General features: G+C 40.6%; 1 protein-coding gene across 1 annotated transcript; it reads right to left on the bottom strand.

Moving 5' to 3' along the window:
• si:dkeyp-92c9.2 (cyclin-dependent kinase 5 activator 1) lies at positions 1–4,429 on the bottom strand. Its single transcript, XM_032534884.1, has 2 exons — positions 3,860–4,429; positions 1–3,000 (listed from the first exon to the last, which is right to left on the bottom strand). The coding sequence occupies exon 2, from the start codon at positions 2,811–2,813 to the stop codon at positions 1,821–1,823; it is 993 nt and encodes a 330-aa protein (XP_032390775.1). The 5' UTR covers positions 2,814–3,000; positions 3,860–4,429; the 3' UTR covers positions 1–1,820.
• Positions 4,430–21,457: the final 17,028 nt, after the last annotated feature.

Below are 21,457 nucleotides of genomic sequence, written 5' to 3'. Positions count from 1 at the left end.
TAAATTAGAAAATGTATTTGTTTTGAACAGGCATAAAAACATTTGCATCCCATATCCTTTGCAGTTTAGCGGTTTTTTGTCTTTTAAAGCCACCCTGGTACGCAATGAGCAGCAACTTTATGCAGTCCCCCAATTTTGTATCCATTTGTTTTTAGCTATCAACCTCGAAGCATGAACTGTAAACTCTGGTGACCTCTTGCACCAGGAACTACATTTGGACGTCTAGGGACTTACAATCTATGAAAACTAAAATTTAATCTGATTTGCTTGAAAAACAAACATATATATTTTCCAACAAAATAGTAACGGTGAACACTGGACTCATCTGTGACCGTCTCTTGCAACACACATTAATACACATGGGAAATAGAGATTGAAGGCATTGAAGCACAAATGCCAATGGTTCATTCAAGGGAATAATCTAGCAAGAGACGAGAGTAGAGAGAAAACAAGCCTCTTTATGGCAGATGAGGTCGCGCAGGTGAGGGATGAGAAAGTGGGACAAATTCAGAAGCAACAACAACAAAACCCTTCAACCACAACAGCAGAAAACTTCCCTGGCTTGGCCTTGGACTCTGAGCTGCACACGTGTGTTCCTTTCATGCACGAGGGAATAAAATGCATGCAACAAGGTATTTAAATGTGTGTACATTTGCGTATGTGTTTACAGTCCAGCACGGTCCAGTTCGGCCTGGATTAGCCACTGAAGCTCTGCCGGGCTGCCGAGTGGACAATGGGGGCAGAGGTTAAGAGAGAGGGGAGTGGCTGCAGTAATCTGCTAATCTCATTAATACCACGGCCTGCGGGTGCCCTGTCAACAAGATGCAGGGAACAAAAGGTTGGAGTAAACAGCTGATGACCCTGGCTGCTGTGCACTGCACAATGCCTAAAGACACACACATGGCCATGCGTTCACTCACACGTCAATCTTAAATTCTGCTTCCACCAGTACACTCTCCTGAGATGAGATCAAATAGAAACACAGAGGCAGGTTAGAGTTAGTAAAAAAAAAAAAACAGCAACTGTCCCCTCAGGCCAGAAGACCCTCAAAAGGCTCCACAAAACACTGCCTGGTCGTTTTGCTTTACTGATTTCACAGCGCACAGCAGGACCTAACATGGACCTCTCAGCTGTTCCCATCAGTCTGAGTCAGTTTGCACTGCTGGCACATGGGGCTTAGCCAGCAGCGGATGTCAACATGTCTCCTTGTGTTGTCATGGAAAATATAACTTGGCCTCGGTGGATTATACTGTCTGTTTTATTCTTCTGTGAAGCCACTCCACGTTTAGAATTTAACCAGTGAAAAATCCTTCATTGTATTTTGGGGAGTGATGACGGCCTCTTCTTGTCCTGTGCACACTGATTGATCACATTCAGAGAGGTGGGTGAGGATGCTGGGAGGCCTGGCTGTGCGGATCCAGACTGGCAGCTGGGACGACTGGGACCAGACACATGGGGTCAGATGGGACAGGTGGACCAAATGGTTCCTTAATTCAAGTAAAAAAAGTGGATATTCCAGGACAAAAACACAACTGCGAGCCTTTGTTAGCCAATTATTTCAAGGGGGGAGGGGGGTTGGGGGAATATCTCATAAATCCACAAATATTTATGTCTGTGGATGGATGGGACAATGGCAACAAACACCGATGGAATCAGTAAATATGTTGACATAACTCTGTCAAGATGGTCCTTCATTGCTCCTGCAAGGCAGCAGAGAAAGGAAAGGGGAGAGAAATCTGCACGAGACAAATGTGTGTGTCTGTGTGCAAGTATACATGTGCATGAGCGTACGAAAAGGCATGCGGTCAGCAAACATCCTCTCATCGATCCAGCACCCGACTATAGTCCTGTGGGCCACAGCCGCCTTCACTCTTGAGTTCAGCAAATACTTGTGTGAAAAAGTGCGGATCTGCGTTGATGCGCAGCATCTTGGAGCTGGTGGCATCAATGATGGCGAGGCAACGGTCCCAGAAGGCCTCCTTACCCGCCTCAACCAGAAAAGGCTTGAGCGGGTACGAGATCTCGTTGCCCATGTAGGAATAGGACAGGTAGAGGCAGGTGAGCAGGATGGCCTGCAGCTCGTGCTCTGACGCCACAAGGTCGCCGTCCACGACGTCTCGGCACAGCATATATACAAAGACCACGTTTGCCGGCGTGACGAAGGCCTGGTCCTGCCAGCCCTGCAACAGCAGTGAGCGGTCCACAGCCCGCAGCCACAGCACCGGGTCGGCCGGAGACAGGTGCTTCAGGCGGTAGCAGCGACAGCACAGGAACTCCCCCAGGCAGCGCAGGAGCTCGCTGGTGGACGCCTGGACGATGACGCGCTTCGGGGACGAATTCACCGTCCCTTGGGGAACCTTTTTCACAGAGGAGAGCTGTTGGGACTTGCTGTAGCCAAATCCGTGCCCCTGGCCCATCCCCAGGCCGTAACCGAGCCCCAGACCCAGTCCTGCTGGGCCCTCGTAGCTGGACAGGTTGGCACATGACAGCGACTTCTTCACATTCTCGCGGTTGAGGTGCAAAAGGGGGTCCTTTTGGTAGATGTTGATGTTGTTGTTGTTGTTGAGAGGGTCTCCCAGAGCCACTTGACCACCGGGGCCTTTCTTGGGGTTGCCCTTCTTCTTCGTTGAAGCCACCAGTCGCTTCCAGGTGAGCGCTGGGAGGAAGATAGACTGTCCCCTCTTCAGCCCGCGGTCTTTCTGGCTGTTGAGAGAGCGGCTGCTGATGCTCGGGTAGTGGCTGAGCGAGCCCGGCCGGTTGTCATAGTAGCCTGATTTCCGAGAGCTGGGTGACAGTGATAGTACAGTGCCCATGGTGAGTCAGTGCTCTGTAGATAAAGTGCGTTACTGCTGTTGTGTAGCCAATGGGAGACGCAAAGCTCTCTTTTATTTCTTTTTATCCAGCAGATGAGAACTCTCAACAGGGAAACAGCATGAAGAGATGAGGGCAGACATTTCAGTGTTAGCTGAACACAGTTTAAATGACTGTGGCTGCAGAGACCTGCAACATAAAACACAGGAAGAGAGAATTTAAACAGATGGACAGTACAGTAATTGTATTTCTAATTCCAATTATAAATCCATTTGTACCACAAGTGTAAAGTGACATAAACCTCTTCACTACCTCCCCAGCCATTACAAGCTCATGCTGTGCAGACAAACATGATTGAAAACCCACTTAACTTTATACTTACAGTTCCTGCTTAAACTATTTAAATAGCTGTATTGTTTTTGTTTATGTTTCTGTTTTTATTCTTTATTATTATTCATGTTTATTACGTTTGTTTATGTATCTATGCACCAAGTAAATTGTGGCAGCAAATTCCTTTCTGATTCTGATTCTAAATTCTTTTCAGACGTTCAGTTGAGGAGATGCCAAAGTTTCCAAAAATAACATTTTGGGGCAAATTTGGGCAAATTTGGACAAATGTGCATAAAATGATGTAAAAACATCGATACATGCATTCAGCCTTGTGTTTTATACATGTGTGACAGCCTACTGCAACGCATTCTCGCGACAGTGGAGTAAGACCATTTACTCAAACCTTTAAGGGGAAATAAATGAGTAGGCTACAACCAGGTTTTAAGGGTTTAACAAACCATGAGCTCCTATTCTATGAAACAAAGGAAGATTCCTGGTTTATAAACTATTAAAAGGACTCCAGTTTTTCTCTGAATGACTAAACTAAAATGGGTAATAATCCATAAACAACACAGTGTAGTCTTTTAACGCACATTATTTAATTCTGTAATAAGATAATCCTTAGAAAAAAATAGATAATAAACATGAAAACGATTACAACTTTAATCTCAACATGTATCTCCATCATTCTCCTCCTCAGAGCTGCTCTGATGCTCACCTGTGTGTGTGAGATGTCCGGGTGCGATGTGATTCTTTTTTGCCGCAGTCCGCGATGGAGCAATAAAGATCTAAAGGAGCGCAAAACAAAGCGCTGTTTCTGCAGCCACGGCCGGTGTCTAGAGATGGCAGCGAGCAGGATACTGATCTGTCTGCAGAACTAGAGGCAGAAAGTCCCTCTTACAAAAGCGTTGAGCTACTCTTCTTCAAAGATGTTGAAGTGTGGAACAACGCGTCGGTCCTCGCCATGCGGGGTGCAGGTGTCATCCTCCGCTGCACCTCAAACCTCAGGCGAGAATGAGGGCTGACTTTGTTGTGAGGAATTGCCTGGTCGTTGGTGTCACCATGTCTGAAATGCAAACTTTCAGAGTGTCTGAGTCCTTTCAATGCACTCCATCTCATAGATCCGAGTGTACAGTCGCTTCTGACTTCTCCCGGCTCTGTGCAGCTGTGTGTCCGCCTTCTGAGCTCTTCAGCCGCCTACAGACCGGTGATCGGTCCCGGCAGTCCGACCTGAGAACGGGCTCCTCGCGCACTGGAGGCTGAGCAGCCAGTGCGCGCACAGAGCGGCTCGCCACACAACCCGCGACACTGACTCCTCCTGACGGGGCTCAGCTGCCGACACACACACACACACTACAACACACACACACACACACACACACACACACACACACACACACACACACACACACACATTAGATTAACCTTTATTTATGCACATTTATTTAAACATAAAAAACAACAAATGCAATTAATTAACAGCTTATTAACATTAAAATAACATAAAATCACTTTTTTTTCAATAAATTCAATTCATAGTTGATTCGCAATCCTAATTTGAAAGGTTACTATGGTTGAACTTTAGTGTAGTAAAAAGTAACAATGTACCTCGTTTGCAGTGGAGTATAGTAGAAGTGTGAAGTTGCAGAAAAGTTAAGTGCAAGTATAGCTACTTCAACATTTACTACAGTGGTGCTCAAAAGTTACATACACATGCTTAAGTTGACTAAAAAGAGGAATAAAAAAATCAGTTTTTGGAAATTTATTTTAATACCTAAATTAAAAATGAGGTAAATCCAACCTTTAAGGACAACAATTTCTTTGTGAATGAATAACGTATTGTAAATAAATAAATGGTCTTATTTAAAATACAGGGGTCATAAGTATACATACCCCTATGTTAAATTCCCATAGAGGCAGGCAGATTTTATATTAAAGGCCAGTTATTCCTGGATTCAGGATATTATGCATCCTGATAAAGTTCCTTGGCCTTTAGAATAAAATAGCCCCACATCACACATACTCTTACCATGCTTAGAGATAGGCATGGTTTTATTCAGTTAGACTATACCTGGTTGATTTGCATGAGAGAATGATTTTATAGAAAGTATCCCATGCCTATCTCTAAGCATGGTGAAGAGTATGTGATGATGTGGGGCTATTTTAATTCTAAAGGCCAAGGGAACTTTATCAGGATGCATAATATCCTGAATCAGGAAATAACTGGCCTTTAATAATAAAAATCTGCCGCCTCTATGGGAATTTAACTAGGGGTATGTATACTTATGACCCCTGTATTTTAAATAAGAACATTTATTTATTACATACGTTATTCATTCACAAAGAAAATGGTGGTCCTAAAGGTTGGATTTACATATTTTTAATTAAGGTATTAAAATAAATTTCAAAACATGATTTTTTTATTCCTCTTTTAGTAAACTTAAGCATGTGTATGTAAACTTTTGAGCACCACTTGTAATAAGGGCAGTCTTGAGTAAATGTCCTCAGTTACGTTCTATTGCTGTAAAAGTACTCGTAGTAGCAGTAGTAGCAGCAGCAGTAGTAGTAATATGTGTTGTTTAATAAGTTTAATGTTACAAGTCTTTATGCCAGCTCTGCACAAAGTAGCACAAAAACACTCTCAAAACTGCTAATGGTGCAGAATGCATGAGTACTGGCTTTAAAGAAGTTTTAGAATATTCCCTGTTCACAGGGAGGTAAAACTGTAGCTTCACATTGATTTGTAGGAACATTAATTGTCTTTTGTAAGACTCTAATCTGCTCGTACACCTCCCTGAAACCTGTGTTGTTGTTGTTGTTGTTGTTGTTGTGCTGTCCCTGTGCTTTTGTATGGCAAAGTTAACACCATGTTTTTGGTTTCTTTGTTTCAGTAATGCCCCTTAGAGACTTATGAGGCTTTATGAATCACATCCAATTAAAAAGGAATTATGATCAGGGTACGGAGGGTAACCCACACCTGGGAAATTTTTACGTGATGGCAGGTCTGGTCATATTATGCATTTGACAGCACATCCTGTATTTTATCGAGCTGCCTGACCTGTTGAGTACAGGATCAGATACAACATTTAGAGGGACAGGCAATACAAGATTATCCATTCAGATGTGGTTAATACGTTCACAAGTTATAACTAATGGCTTGAATTACAAAAATGAATAATTTACTATGGCTTTTTAGATCATTTATCGATTAATAAGAACTTTTGGTTTGCCAGCTGGAAAATCCCCTTGAGTGGTTGGACCGTTACTTGGACGATGAGTCAAGTCTGTCACAAATTTGTCAGCTGAGTGAGAAACCCGTTTATCAGTACTAAGATTTATAACTGAATTATCGCCAAATAAAAATAGTAAATCTTATAACTGAGACTGATTAGTAAAATACTTTCTTTTTTGAATTTGCCATGCCAAAGGCTCCCAGATCTTCCGTGGATTGGACTATCCGGGAAAATGAGAACTGTTAGATTACGTCTCAAGAATTCCCTAAAGATGGGAAATTGTGGGAAACCAGAGAATAAACAAACTGAACACATGATAATGAGCAGATGAGATAGGAACAGTGGTGGTGCGCAGAAGACAGCAAAAAGAAGACATAAACAGATGATATAGTTAGAGACGAGTTCCTCTAAAACCACATACATTTACAATCAGTGAACGTTTAAAGCATAAATACTCAATGCAACAAATCATAAATTACTTTATAATTTATAGAATATGTCTGAAAGTGTGTTTGGCAGCATAATCTCTAACTAATAATAATCTCTAACAAGCTGTCCCACTCACACTTCATTCATTATCACAGAAGAGACAAACCTTCATTTAAGCATTACATTCAGGACAACTCTTTTTTATAAACATGTACAACATATTTAATGATACAGCAAACACAGAGGGAGACATGCAGATTCTTTCTTTTTCTTCCACCCCGTCACCCACTGAATAACCACACCCCCTAAATTAAATACGTGCAGGGAATATGTCATTGTTTTAGGAAATATGTTTATACCGGCTGTTCTCATGAACCATTCATACATATATTGTAGTTTGTAAAACACAGGGCCTTCTAGCAAGGCAGCAGAGTTCATGTCCCGGAAGAAGTCAGTTACAGCAAACGTTGTTTGTGGTGTGTATCATAGCAACGTTTTCCGGTTTCCCTTGTTGAATGAAAAATAGAATACCGCCGCCTGCTGCTATGGAGAGTTATTTCCCCTCACGCAGGCGCAGAACATATATGGTACTTGGCTGTTGGCTGTAGGGGAAAACACAAGACTTTCACCCAGGAAATGGGTGTTTGTGTCCCAGGAGTATAGGGGACAGGTGTTTGAGTCACCTTTTGTTGGCTAAACTTAATGGAAATTAACATAATGCATTAAAGTAGTAAAAGGGATTGAAAAAAAACCAAAGGGCCCTAAACACTAACGCAACACACAGAAGAAAATACACAAAAGGCCAATGAGTTATATGTGCCAAACAATAAAATAAACACAAGATATGTACATTTAGTCAATTGATATTAACAAACCCATAGCACAGTTTGAAAAGTAGCTTGGCGCAACATTTAAATTCTAAACATGTAAAGTTTGTGATATTGTGTGGGAACATGATTCTACCTGACAGTTGTTCTAAATATTGTACATGTCAGGTGTCTCATTTAAACCCAAATACATAAATGTGTGAACTTGTAATATCTGTTCATCAACGTTTGTACATGTAAACTCTGCGTTGTCCATCAAGTTTCTGGACTACCAATTCATTTCTTAATAACTGCTCATCCCTGCATCAGACCATGCAATGGGGCAGTTATCAGTGCTTTATCTCCATCACGTCAGCAGAGGACAATAAATCAGGTCATAAAATAAAAGCCTGAAACTGGCCTGAACATCATCATGTATAATCCCTCTGTGTGCGTGTGTTGTCTCTCGTCTCTGTGCCGTCTGCAGGTCTTTGAGAGTGAAATGAGAGGCCCTGGGTGAGTCAGACAGACAGATGTGTCATCAGGTGAACCAGTCCAACTCCAGCAGCAACCACAGTTGCGCTGATTGTCCCTTTCCGCCCCGTCTGTGGCCTTGTTACTGTCCCTTCCCACTCTCGTTTTTGCTTTCCTAGTCATTTGTCTCCTCCCTGCATCTCTATTCCCATTTCTGTCTGTGTCCTCCTTTTTTCTGTGAAGAAACTGCCCTGGTTTTCGCTCATTTCTGACGTCTGGCATCCTGTTTCTGGCTCCCATTTTGATGCTTGTCTTTTCTTTTGATGCAGTTCATCTTTTCTGTTGTTGATGTGACTGCATTTGTTTCTCTTAGAGAGGTGTGAAAGGAATCCCTTCCAACTTAAAGTGTCCCTGACTGAACCTAAATCAGAATAAGCATTAGTATGGAATTTGACTCTGGTTTATCGTACTCACAGAGCAATTCACATGAAGGTAGAAATAGACATACAGCTAAAAACAAGGAACAACAAAGCTGAACAAAGATATGCAGAACAAACATGGAACTATGCAAGTGGTGAACAAATAGGTGTGTATCACAACCCTAAGTATCATTACTTAATCACATTATGGTGCAGTGGTGTAATGTAACTTAGTAGACTACATTTACTTAAGTACTGCACTTTAGTATACACGTGTGAGATACTTTATGCAACAATAGACTTCTACTCTACTACAATTAAAAAATATTGCACTTTTTACTCTTTAATTCTTTTTACTAGAATACTATTTATTATAACCTTCTTGTCCAGTTAAAACCATGTATCTCCAGAAATGGGGGGTTTTGAACATCTTCCTTTGGCCAATTCTACTAACTAGATAAACTGTGTAAAAAAACTCTCTGATCAGCTGGAAAATGCATCGTCACAAAGCTGAAAACAAGGCTGTGCTTGTGACACCATGAAAATTTGACTTATTAAAAAAACAAACATACAATGACTCAATAGAATATAAAACTGTAGGAGTCAAAATTAGCATGAAGCTGATAACATCTACAGCAGCAATATGAATCCAAAAGCATCATATACAGGGAACAATGTACTGCACAATGAGTACTTTAACATTTGATTTTTTAAAAGTACATTTAGCTGAATACTAATTAAACCTAAACTAAAATATAGCCAACAGAGGAAACAGGAGCTCTTTTGGCTGAAGGAAACTCATTTAGGTTTTAGTTCATTCATGATGCTCTGTTTAAAAAAAAAAAAAATTAAAATAAGATCAGTGGGTGTTGTGACTGAAAGGCAAGACGGATCCACTGTGCCTTTGGATGTGGATGAAAGTGTCAGTGATGAGAGGAAAGGAAGAAGAAATACAGCTGCCGGGTTTCATTTGTAAGCCTTGGTTAAAAAAACAAAAAAAACACAGCAGGAAACATTTTGTTTTATCGACGGCACCAGTTTTCTCCTGCTGCAGAATGTGGGACATGACAGTATCACAATTACATAATGCAACTAGGTCAAACAACAGCAAACGATTATCATTATTATAAGATTATATTATTACAGGACTAAGAGATACAAACCAACAGTGGCGGAGGAGGTCAGATCCTTGCCTGCCACACTTAAAAAATACCTTTGTATTTAATTTAAATAAATACCAGTTAAGTCACTATCTATCGCCTGATGAGGTAACACAATGGTGGGGGAGCCTGTGGCCTGCTGATGAAAGCCCTTGCATTTGCAGCATTATGAACTTGATCTTTGTTGATGAAAGCCATCTGAGAACCAAAAACACACCTGCAGTTACCACTTATCGCCATAGCTGCCGCCAAAGAGGACAAAACGGAGATTTTTGATATTGTAACTTTAAGTGAAAGTCTGTGAGTATAATCAGAAAAACATACTTCAAGTATTGATAGTAGAAAAATGTCCCCTGGGACTGTTCTAACATTATTTATCATAGCATTAGATTATTATTGCTCATGTATTAGTCTGGATCAATGGAAGCACATTTCCAGGATAACTGCCTGACATCCCGCCTGCTTGGCTCTTCGGGGGAATGGTTGTAAAGACTCACAAAGAATATGTTTACGGCATTTACTATCTAAAGTTTTGGAACAGATTGGTGGGGTTTGGTGTGGACGAATTAATTACACACGGTGATGCCCTCTTAAGAGCATATTTCATTTAAATGAACCCAGCTAATTACTGTATTGAAGTAGAAGTATAAACTGTCAAAAGAAGAAAATACTCAAGTGAAGTTTAAGTGGCTCAATTAGTATTTAAGGACAAATCTGGAGGAAAATGCACTTAGGTACATTCCACCAGGGAAAGACTAAATTAAAATTTTCTTTTGGAAAGCTTACACTAACGTTTGCAGCAGGACATTTAGACTCCAGCTTGAAAAGCTTTGGTATCAGAGTAACAAATGCCTAGACATAGTTTCATGTCATTCATCCACATTTAATCTCAGGATTTAAAAAATTAAATGTCAAAATGAGGATTACAATGACAGCTATTACAGGTTTGTGCTCCTGTTTCCTGCTTCAAGCCTGTTGCTGTAAACTAGTGTGTGTGTGTGTGTGTGCGTGTGTGTATGTGTGTGAGTGTGTGCGTGTGTGTATGTGTGTGAGTGTGTGTGTGTGTGTGTGTGTGTGAGTGTGTGTGTGTGTGTGTTTTTGTGTGTCATCAGTGGACAACAACAGCTCTTTTCATAGCTGTCAGTGTATCCGGGTCAGCTGTGCAGGAGATGCTGAGAGTCCTGCAGCTGTTGGAGGGAAGAACAGCAGAGAAAATAAGGCCAGAGAAGGGACAGTTCAGTCCTGTGTGTGTGTGTGTGTGTGTGTGTGTGTGTGTGTGTGTGTGTGTGTGTGTGTGTGTGTGTGTTGAATGAGGAGATCTCCCCTATACAGCCCGACCGGCCAACCAGCCCGCTCTCACTGACTTAAAAACCTAAATAGAGGCGAAAAACAAAGATGGATTTGTTTTGTCTGCATCTCGTCTACTCAGGCTGATACGAGTCATTTCTAGGTTTTATGATTTAATAATGCACACAAGACTGGCTGTTTCTGTTAGAATGAATGAGAGGGCTTGCAGTCCACTAGGTGGCCTAATATTGTTGCATACAGCATACTTGTGCTAATACTGCTCTCTGGTGGACAGTTAAAGTGCTGTCTACACTGGCAGAGACCGCATCATAGAATATATATATATAACACTCATAAAGGAGCAGACGCAATTCACGGTAAAACATACATCTGCTTTAATGTATCCACATTGTAACTTCATTTTCAGACATCTATGAACAAAATGTGTTTGTTAGCGCAATCTTTTTAATACGTCATACAGTTTGGTATAACTGTATAGCATGTTTTAAAACACACAATATCGAGACATTAATGAAATAAAACATGCACATGTCAGACCAATTGTGTCAAGGAAATGCTACTGCTACCAAGTCTAATAAAACAGTCATGAGGACTGTAAACCTTCATAAACTATGGACTTGACATACCACCATTGATGAACCCCACGAAGAAGACATGTCCAAAAGCTTTAGATGTGCGCGCTCAACACCTGTCTCTTTAGCAAAGTGGGGGTGGGCGCGGCTCGAGACGGTTTTTTCTTCTTCTAGGTAACGTGCTAACTGACGCACAAATAAACAAACCAACATGGCGGACTGAAAGCACAACCGTTTTGTGGCGAAAGTATCTTAATTAATCAAAGTAACCCAAAAAGAAGTGACTGAAAGACTAGAAGAACTACTGCAGGAGGATAAGAGAGAGAGAGAGAGAGCCATCTAGGTAATATCACTTTACTCTGTTTTGCTAACGGTTGATAACTTAATTGATTTACACGGTCTCCTCGGTTTAATGGAGTTTCATTTTCTGTCAGTAATAACCATTGAAAGCAATTTGAAAAGGATTGCTGAGCACAGTTGAAGGCGGTGGAGGGTTTTCTGGCTTGTGTATGGAGCTTAATCATGTTTTAACCTTTCAAATAGTGCTCATGTAAAGTAGGCCTACCCTATACCTTTACATTAGTCTGTTTTATTTATTTATTTGTCACTCCTAATTTAATTAATTACACTGATAAATATGGGAGGGATGCTTGAAGGATTCATACAGTTAAGTGCAACTCTTGCACCCATTACACCTTTTTACATCAGGTACTTTAACTTGAGCCATTTTGCTCATTTTCCTGTAATGGATCTTCGTGACCAAAAACTACATTTATAGCTATACGTTATAGTATTGCTCAAAATTATTGCAGGAATGTGCTGTTTTGGTGTGGTAGTATACTTCACAAAATATCAGTGACCCTAGTCTCAACCATTGAGGTAGAGCTGCAGCAATAAATTGACTAATCGACTGAAACTCAATGGGCAACTATTTTGATAATCTATTAGTAGCATAATTTATTTTTTTCAAACAATCATTTTGAACATTTAATGGTTCCAGCTTCTTAAATGTTAAAATGTGCTGCCTTCTCATGTCTCAAAGCAACACTAGAGAACCTTTCCCGCTCAGTCTCCCTACAGGTTGGAAGCAGAGTTGTCCATTACAGTGTCCATTACAGTGTCCATTACCTTGTCCATTACAGTGTCCATTACAGTGTCCATTACCTTGTCCATTGCCAGATCTGGAAGCCGATCTGTAGTACGAATAAACTGGGCAACGTAATGTAATGTAATGGTCAAATCCATTTCCAACCTGTAGGGGGACCGAAGCGGGAAAGTTCTGTAGTGTTGCTAGTGTAACATGAAATAACCTGGATATTTTTGGACCAGTGGTCAGACCAAACATAGTCTGGATATTAGGACTGTAGTAGTATCTGGATCAACGGAAGTACATGTACAGGATTGCCTGACATCCGGCGCGTTCCTCACCTTCCGCTCTCTGTGTTGCCGTTCTCAAACTCTGTTTGCTTCGGGAAACAACAACAAACTTCGAGCTAGCAAGCTACACGCTGAAAATTGCAAGTATAGAACAAAATTTGGATCATGCAACAATGTTCTGTAAAGCATAAGCATCTCTCTAACTGGGACGTGTGGACCAAGACACACAGGGATACACTGGTGACAACAAATGACGTTTAACCATGTATCCAGCTAATTCATAAAGATCACGTCACTGTATAGTGTGAACAGTTGACCTTATTTAATATTGTACTGTATGTGGCGGCTTTTTCTTTTGCAGGGTGCAAATGTTCCACCAAAACAAGTTTCTTCATGAGACCATTTTGGAGCTCAGCGGCACCCAAGACGATAGTGATTGGTTTAAAGAAATGTAAAAAAACCCAGAGTGTTTTCTTCTCCTATCCCAGAATGCATGTGTGCTGTAGACACACATGCACACACAGACAGACAGTGGTCCTTACTCCACAGCATTGTAAAGATAGGTCTGTTAGGGCGAGACTAGATTAAACGAGACATTTAAATTAATTAAAATAGTTAGTGTTAGTGTCTTCCGGGACTTTTGGGGTTTTAACAACATTTACATTTTGCAATTGAAAACTAACACTTGCTGGAAATTATACTGGTTGATTTCAGTATTTTGACTTCTTTTAAAGAAATTGCAGTGTGGAAGCGATTTGAAGCAGCATATTGTTATTATTAATATTAACAGTAAATTAAAATGTGAAGTCTTCATTAAGCGGAAATGTTGAGCAGGATTTTGGTGTTCACTCTTTAAGTTACAGTATTTCCCAGTAGAGGGCACTAGATGATTATGTATTGTGGGTTCTCCTGGCTGCATGCCTTTGTCTCTGTACATTGATTGATGTTAAATTCTTGGGTGACAGTTTAGTTTGGACCTAACCTGTGTTGGCAATGTGTTCAATGTGTTTAATAGCAGCACTGAGCTCGCAGCAGTAGAAAAACTCAATTGGCTGTCTCAATTTAAGTGTAGGCCTATCATTGGTTGTTCATATACTAGGCTTCATCAGAAATGAACCAGAGAAGAGGCTGCATACAGTATATACTGTACATTCCCACAAATCCTGGTTATGGATTGACCAGTATGACTGATATGCTAATAAAGTGGAACTAAACTAGGGTCCTGGGCCCTCAGGGAGCCTTTGAGGGAAGTCTGGGGGTCCCCCAGCAAAATAACAGATGGTTTATTCTCATTTTGGTCAACAAGACTGTTCCTTTATTTGAAAAAGTAGAGAGATTTTAATCATATGTTTGTCTGCAGACCATCTATTTGTGAACTGTAAGTTTGATCAGACAGAGGTCCTTACTAGAGCTCAGATAATTATTTGATTAATCCAGAAAAATAAATCTGTAGCTCTTTTGAAAATCTATTAATTAAGTTGTTTTTAGGCAAAAAGCCCCAATAAATCCCCAACCTATTTGATGGTTTTCTTCTTTGTCATTAAACTAAATCCATTTTGCTTTTGAACTTTTGGTTAGACAAAACAAACGGTTTTAATACAGTATGTCACCTTTTTCTTCTGGGAAATTGTAATCAACATTTTCACTTCTTCTGACATTTTAAAGACCAAGCAATTATTTAATTAATGGAGAAAATAATCGGCAGAATAATGCCAATGCAGTGGAACTAACTGACTGGATTGTTATCTTTCCATCTCTAGTATGTGAGCTGTTTTTTATATTTCACTATAAATCAATGATTTTATTAGGCAGTGATCCTTACTAGAGCTGAAACAATTAGTTGATTAATTGATTATGAAAAGGAAGTGGCTTCTCCCAACCAAGAAGTTGAATGGAAAATGTGTTGTTTTTACATTTTTATTATTGTATGTATTTAACAAATAAAATATACCATGTTACATTAGAGAGCTTAATAAGTGTTGGTTATCAGAGTTTCTTGTCTTTCGACAGAGCCAGGCTTGATGTTCAGTTTTTATGCTAGCTTAGCTTTTATAAGCTAAGCTAACTGGCTGCTGGTTGTCACTTTATATTCACTAATCTTCTCATCTCCCCACTCTCAGCAAAAAAGCAAATAACAGTATTTCCAAAAATATGAAACCATTATTTTAAGTTAACTAAGTTCCAGCTCCTGAAATGTGAGAATTCACTTTTCTATGTCATTGTGAATTTAATATTATTTGTTTTTGGTCACCTTGGGTACTGGGAAACTCTGATTAACATCACTAATTTCTGCCATTTTATCCCAAGATTAGTTGACAGAGTAATCAATTATGAATATCATCATTTGTTATGTAAACTGATTTGAGGTGGGGTCTTTGGTCCAATATTTCTCCTACATGCACCAGTAAATATTTTTGTATCCTGTCTAAATTTTCTACACGTCCTTCCTCCTGGCCTCTTGTATGTGTGTATGTTGGCCAACCTGTCTGTCTTTGACCATCATGCCTTGGAGGAGTGTGTGTGTGTGTGTGTGTGTGTGGGGGGGGGGGGGGAGATGCGGGGTCAAACCTGTTAACCTCTCCATTGAAGAACACATCATCAGGGTGGGCAATGTGCAGTTCACTACACCTTTGGGCACACAAACAGACACCCTGATCCCACAGGCAGAACGTAGCTTTCAGCACTGAGCAAACATTTGATCCGACAGCGGATCAACACACTAACCCCTCGTTCCCCCCCCCCCCCCACCCCCATTAGCCCGGTATGTTTCACTCCATTACTTGTTTTGTACACTGTGCAGATTGTATAGATGCAATAGAGCTGATGGCAACTTAGAGGAAAGATTGATCTTCTGAAAGATGACATATATACAGCCACAACAACACTGCTTCAAAAGAAAAATTCATGGTGGTGACTTCCATGTAGAAATTGAGACATAAGCTGTGTATTTAGGGTGTGATGGGATTCATAGAACCAGAAAGTGAAGCTTTTTAGCCCCTGTCTTGGGATTTTGCTACCACTTGTTTGTTGTTGGAGAGCATCCTGTGGTGTTAACCCATGACCTAGCTGACCTCTGACCTGTGGGACGACAGCTCCATCCACGCGTCTGGGAGAAGTGCTGTCACAGCGGAAACATCTAGAGCATGGGCAGGGCGGACGAGGTGGGAGGGACAATTAGGGGTTGGCGTGACTAACGAGAGATCAAAACCTCAGCGCAAGTAAGAGTGTCAGGCTACCGGATACATATTCTGTGTGCAGGAAAAGTGTGAATGGATGCCACAGGCTGGAGAGGAGAGTCAGGGATTAAAGGCTTTGTTAAAGGTGATGTGAGCGGTTTAAATGACTGATTAACTTTTGGAGTTATCAAATAACAGTTAAGCTTTTATGTCAAAGTCTCACAAGATCAAGTGCTGGATAGAAAAATAAATCTTGCAAATTTGTGATATGTCGAGTACAGTATGTATATGAAAGGGCTCCCTCATTTTTACAATTTGTAGAAGTTGTGGTGTAGTAGAGCCATTGAAAATGACTCTAATGATTATTCAATTATTCAAATCTGAAAAACCTTGTTTAAAAATACTAACATCCTAAGCTTTTTAAAGAGGCCAAAGTAACTGAGGACAGGGTAAACACTAGGCCTATATAAAATCATGCACAAAATATTTGAAATTAGTATTTAAAGGGATGGTTTGGAGTGATTTAATGTATGTTGTAGCCATAAATAACTTCACTGGATGGAATATTTTATTATTTTTATGATTAATGTGATTGTTGTTGTTATTTTAAATTGAATTGATTCATTCATTGTTTGGTCTTAAAAATCCCAAAGCCAAAGATATTCAGTTTAGACTAATGCAAATTAGACAAACAATGACAATCTAAACACAGCTGGAACCTTAAATCTTTTGGCAGTTGTTTTTGATAAATTACTTTTAATTAAAAATAATCAATGATGAAATTCTGTAAATTGTGCAATCTTAACTACACATCTCAGCAAAGATGAAATCATGCACAAGACATGTAAATCTTCTCATGTGATGCCACGGTGCAGTCATAAAAAATTTGGAAGTAAATGGAAAATTTAATTTAATTTCAAGACATGAGGTGATTATTTTGCCTTTAATACTGCTGGAGTGCCGCCTTTTTACTGGATTTTTTTTGGTGAAACATTGCAGGTTAAATGTTTGTTTTGAGCAAGAGCGTACAGAACATATAAGGAAAGAATGTTTAGGCCAAAGCCAGCGCTACTTAAATGGAAACTTCAGGGGGAACAGTGGTGTTTTAGTTTCCTGTTTTTACCTCGCTGTTTACAGTATTTGATCTGGAACTCTGCATCCATCACATTTTGAAGGCTCAATGAATTTATTACTGGTTTTGCTGATAACAAGTTTCCCATCCACCTTGCTGATTTGATCTTGTGTTTCCACCGCCTGAATAACTGCAAAGGGAGGAGGGAGGTTTTTATTCCCGTCTGTGAGACCTTTGGGCTGTTGGAGGAGAACGCCGAGGTGGCTGACCACAAACATCCGTGTGCCAGCACAGTGCCACACATGTATCACACAGGGTCACGTTATCTTCAAAGCCTGTCGCCTCCAACATGTGCTATAACGGCAGACATCTTGCATTCCTGAGACCATTCCACAAAGTACAATAACTTCCTTGAATTCTTCGACCCTCGACGGCGGAGCCAGGGCACATCCTGTTGTCCTCGCAGCACTTCCTGCTCATGCGGCTTAATCAGTCTTCCCCGTTGCCATGGCCACTGGAAAACACACTACTCATGCCTAATCGGCACACTAGCAGGTAAAGCATGGATGATTGTGGAGCAAAGAGAGAGTCCTTACAGGACCTGTTGGATCGTGTTGGAATCAGTTTGCAAATGGCTTGTAATCTGCGTAATTTAAGGCACAGTGCATATTTGTATGATCATTTCAGTCTTGGTGAATGTGAGTCAGGGAACTGATGGTGGTTTTTGGTGGATTTTTAACTCGCTAACAATCATTTTCTTTGCTTGATTCCCTTTTCACTGTACACACTCTACTGTTGTTAAATCACTGACTGACAGCGTTCAGTATCAGATTGTTCTTTCTCGTCATTTAAGCTATATGATGTGAAATATTACAACCCAGGGCTGCACGTTTTTATGGCTGCACCAATACACTAAATGGAAATATTCTAAATGTTTTCTATGCATCATTTGATACATACTGTATTTCCCCAAACTTGAGCCTGAGATGTCCATGACATATCACTTACTAACTCTGTGTCATGGATCAGTGGGGTTTAAGAAGATAAACCGTTTTGCCATAATGGTGTGTGATACTGTTAGTGTCTTGTAATACCCAACTTGAACATAACTTTATTCTCTCTGTCGTTGTTTGTTGATTAATAAATTCGGAGAGCACATTTTAAAGTGAAGTGCACACCAGTGGAAGCGTAAGCAATGAATGTATCATCATTTATGTGACTTGCCAAATATGTTAATTAACATTTCCTCTTTATGTTAATAGAATTTTTTTGATCTGGTCAGCATTATAGGAGACAGGGTTGTTTAGATGCAGAGAAATAGAAAGCGTTGTTTAATGCTACAAGGCTTCTGTTGTATTTGGGAGAGTTGTGCAGTTTTCAATAGTCTATAGTACAGATATGTGCCTGTGACTACTATAGACAGTGTCTCTGTGTATCTGTGAACTCTGTACAACTGTATAGTGTTTGGTTTTGATAAAAACAAGGGGAAGTGTGCATCATCCAAGAACATCTTTGTTGTGGGGCTTTGCTGCAAACAGTGAACTTAGAAGATGGAAAGAAAATGGTATACCTGAGAAATGTTACTGAATATCGCATGGCTGTTCACTCTGTATTTCATTTTTGGATGAGAGCCTGGTTTGTTTCATAAACACATTCTTGCTGCCAGCCTGGCGTTCATTTTTCAGCTTCTAGCACAGCAGTCCTGGCCAAACTTTCATCCTGCTTTGTCAGAGAGAGAAAGAAGGAAAGCAAGCAAGCAGACTCTCCTGGGTATAGACTGACCCTGGAGGGATGCATTCAATTCTGCTTCCTGCACTTCTTCGTCGTAGCAAAAGTCCAAAAGCAAGAGGAAATCAGACTGGCAACCCTCCGGTAAAAAGGGACATTTAGCAGGTCAAAAGATTTGTCAGAGATTATATATGGCATTATGCAAGAATTTGTGTTTTTCATCATACATTTCTTTCTTGTTTTTTAACCGTCACTCCACATAAAGTCCACCTTAAATATCCTGTCACCTAATGCCTGCTTTGAAATCAGAGGAGGGATGTTACAAGCCCTCATACCCTGATAGGATGAGGATGAACGGCTGTTTGAAATGCAGACAGAGGTGGCGGTCCATGACATCATGCATCAGGAAGGTGATACTACCTCGCCTCGACCCACCATTATGCCAGCAGTCTGAACGCCATGCCTTCTCTGTCTGCTGCCTCTGAACATGGTGGCTGACCCTGGCTCCCTGCATTATCACAGGAATGTTTAGAATCTTCTTTATCAAACAGACAACTGGGATTGGACCTACTTGGAATGAGGAATGAACTTTTCCTTCTTACAGTGGATGTTTTTCGCCCATATTTAATTATTTAGTTATGTCACAACACTGCTGACATTTGAGTCCAACAGATTTTGATGTTTAGCGGTCAAAGCTGTAGCGTTTAGGCAACAATGAGGGTATTCGTGACTCTACACTTTTCCTCATGATTCATCCCATATCTCGTCATGCTAACGAGGTTTCACGCCTTTTGGATTAGCCGTATCAGATGGCATACCGGATGCATGCGTCTTGCCAAGGGTGTAGTTATGCTTGAATATTCTTGAGATCAGGTTGTTATCTGAAATGCCCCTACACGACCGATCCCAAACATGCACAAACAACATTTCAATGCAGCAACAGGAAGGTATCGATGTACTGTTTTTGCCTGAAATTACGTTTTTAGGGTCTCTGGTACCAAATACTTGAGTAAGCTTTACTCTCTTTCTCTCTTTACTCTCTCTCTCTCTCAATATCCGTCATTATCATGTATCTATGTTTCTGTATCAAATTCTCCCCTAGTTACAAATGAAGTTATGGAGGTAGACAATCATTGGAGGTGATCTCTTATCTTAGATGGTGCTGAAACCTCTTTGACAGTACCAATCATATTGAATGTGTCTGTGTGTCCAGGACCCGTTCATATAAAGCTACGTCTTTATTAGTCAAAATCCTGAGAATAACGATCCTTTGCTCTTATAGCTAAGCATCACCAAAAATACATGGTGTTTAGATCTAATCTTCCCAATTTACTGTTTTTTAAACCAGTTATGGTACGTGTCTATATAGGCGTTGTTTTCACAGCATCGTCCAGCTTCCCAGCATTGCACGCTAGTGGGCTAGCCACCAGCAGCTATCAGTTTCTCTTCACTGACCACTGACAAGCAAAGAAAACAGACTACACCCTCCTACAAGCCCAATGGCTGCACCTGCTTCCAGATTTTAAAACGGACCATAACGAGAAATAGGCTATGCCGTTGCTGAATATGTCTTCATTTCAGATCAATAACGGCAAGTTTAAAATATTTTCGTCAGCTTATGAAGGGGCATCAAGCCGAGCCTGCCACTTGGCGCCCCGCTTCTCCCCGCGACGCCACCAGAATACATGCAAAAGTGGGAAGCGTGGCAATGATGCTGACAATGGAGACGTACCATTACATTGTTTGAGAGGTGCACGTCCGGCGTTGTGTCCGCCATAGGGTTGTATGGACATTTTTATGCACATACCAGCGTCAATTTAACGTAGGACCATAAATTAGCCTTAACACATCCACGGTTAGCATTTTCCCAGTGTATGGAAGCTAAGCATGCATGCTAGCATATCAGAGTTTAGGCTAATGCTAGCAGCGCTGTTCTGCTGTTTATTAGATTTAGAGAAGTTGATGCTTCAGGAACTCCAGACATCCATAAGTCAAAGTGTAGGACCATTCTTACAATCATTTCTCAAGTTTTACACTTGATGGAAAACATTTCTGGCACACATCCATTGCAGTTAGAAGTAATATTACCTTTACATAACTTTTTTTTAGTTTCAGCAATTAGAGTCAAGCTACTGTAAAATTAGAGGGGATTATGTCAGAGGAACACAAAGAACTAAACACCAGGTTTGACATGTTGAAACGGATAAGTGGTATGCATGTTTTTCTAAGTTATTGATATTTTTGATGTGCTCCTCTCTGAACTGAACTAAGGAACACTGTTAATTGGCTCTAACATGGCAAATTCCTCTTTAGGCCTCTTCCCCTTCAGCTCTGCACGCTCATCAAACTTCACACAAATATGTTATGATTATCTAACTGCTTTCCCCAAACAGGGCAGCATGTAGGAATGCTGCTTAATGTCACCGGCTGTCAGTCCAACTTAACGCGAGCCACTCTGTAACACTGCCAATATGTTAAAGCCTGTGATGTCATCGCCTGAGAGTTATGACAGAAAAACTGATGGCACGCAATGTTATTAATAGTGTGTGTGTGTGTGTGTGT

This window comes from Etheostoma spectabile, chromosome 14 (genome assembly GCF_008692095.1).
Source record: "Etheostoma spectabile isolate EspeVRDwgs_2016 chromosome 14, UIUC_Espe_1.0, whole genome shotgun sequence".
Taxonomy (NCBI): Eukaryota; Metazoa; Chordata; class Actinopteri; order Perciformes; family Percidae; genus Etheostoma; species Etheostoma spectabile.
This window is presented reverse-complemented; position numbering and strand designations above follow the sequence as displayed.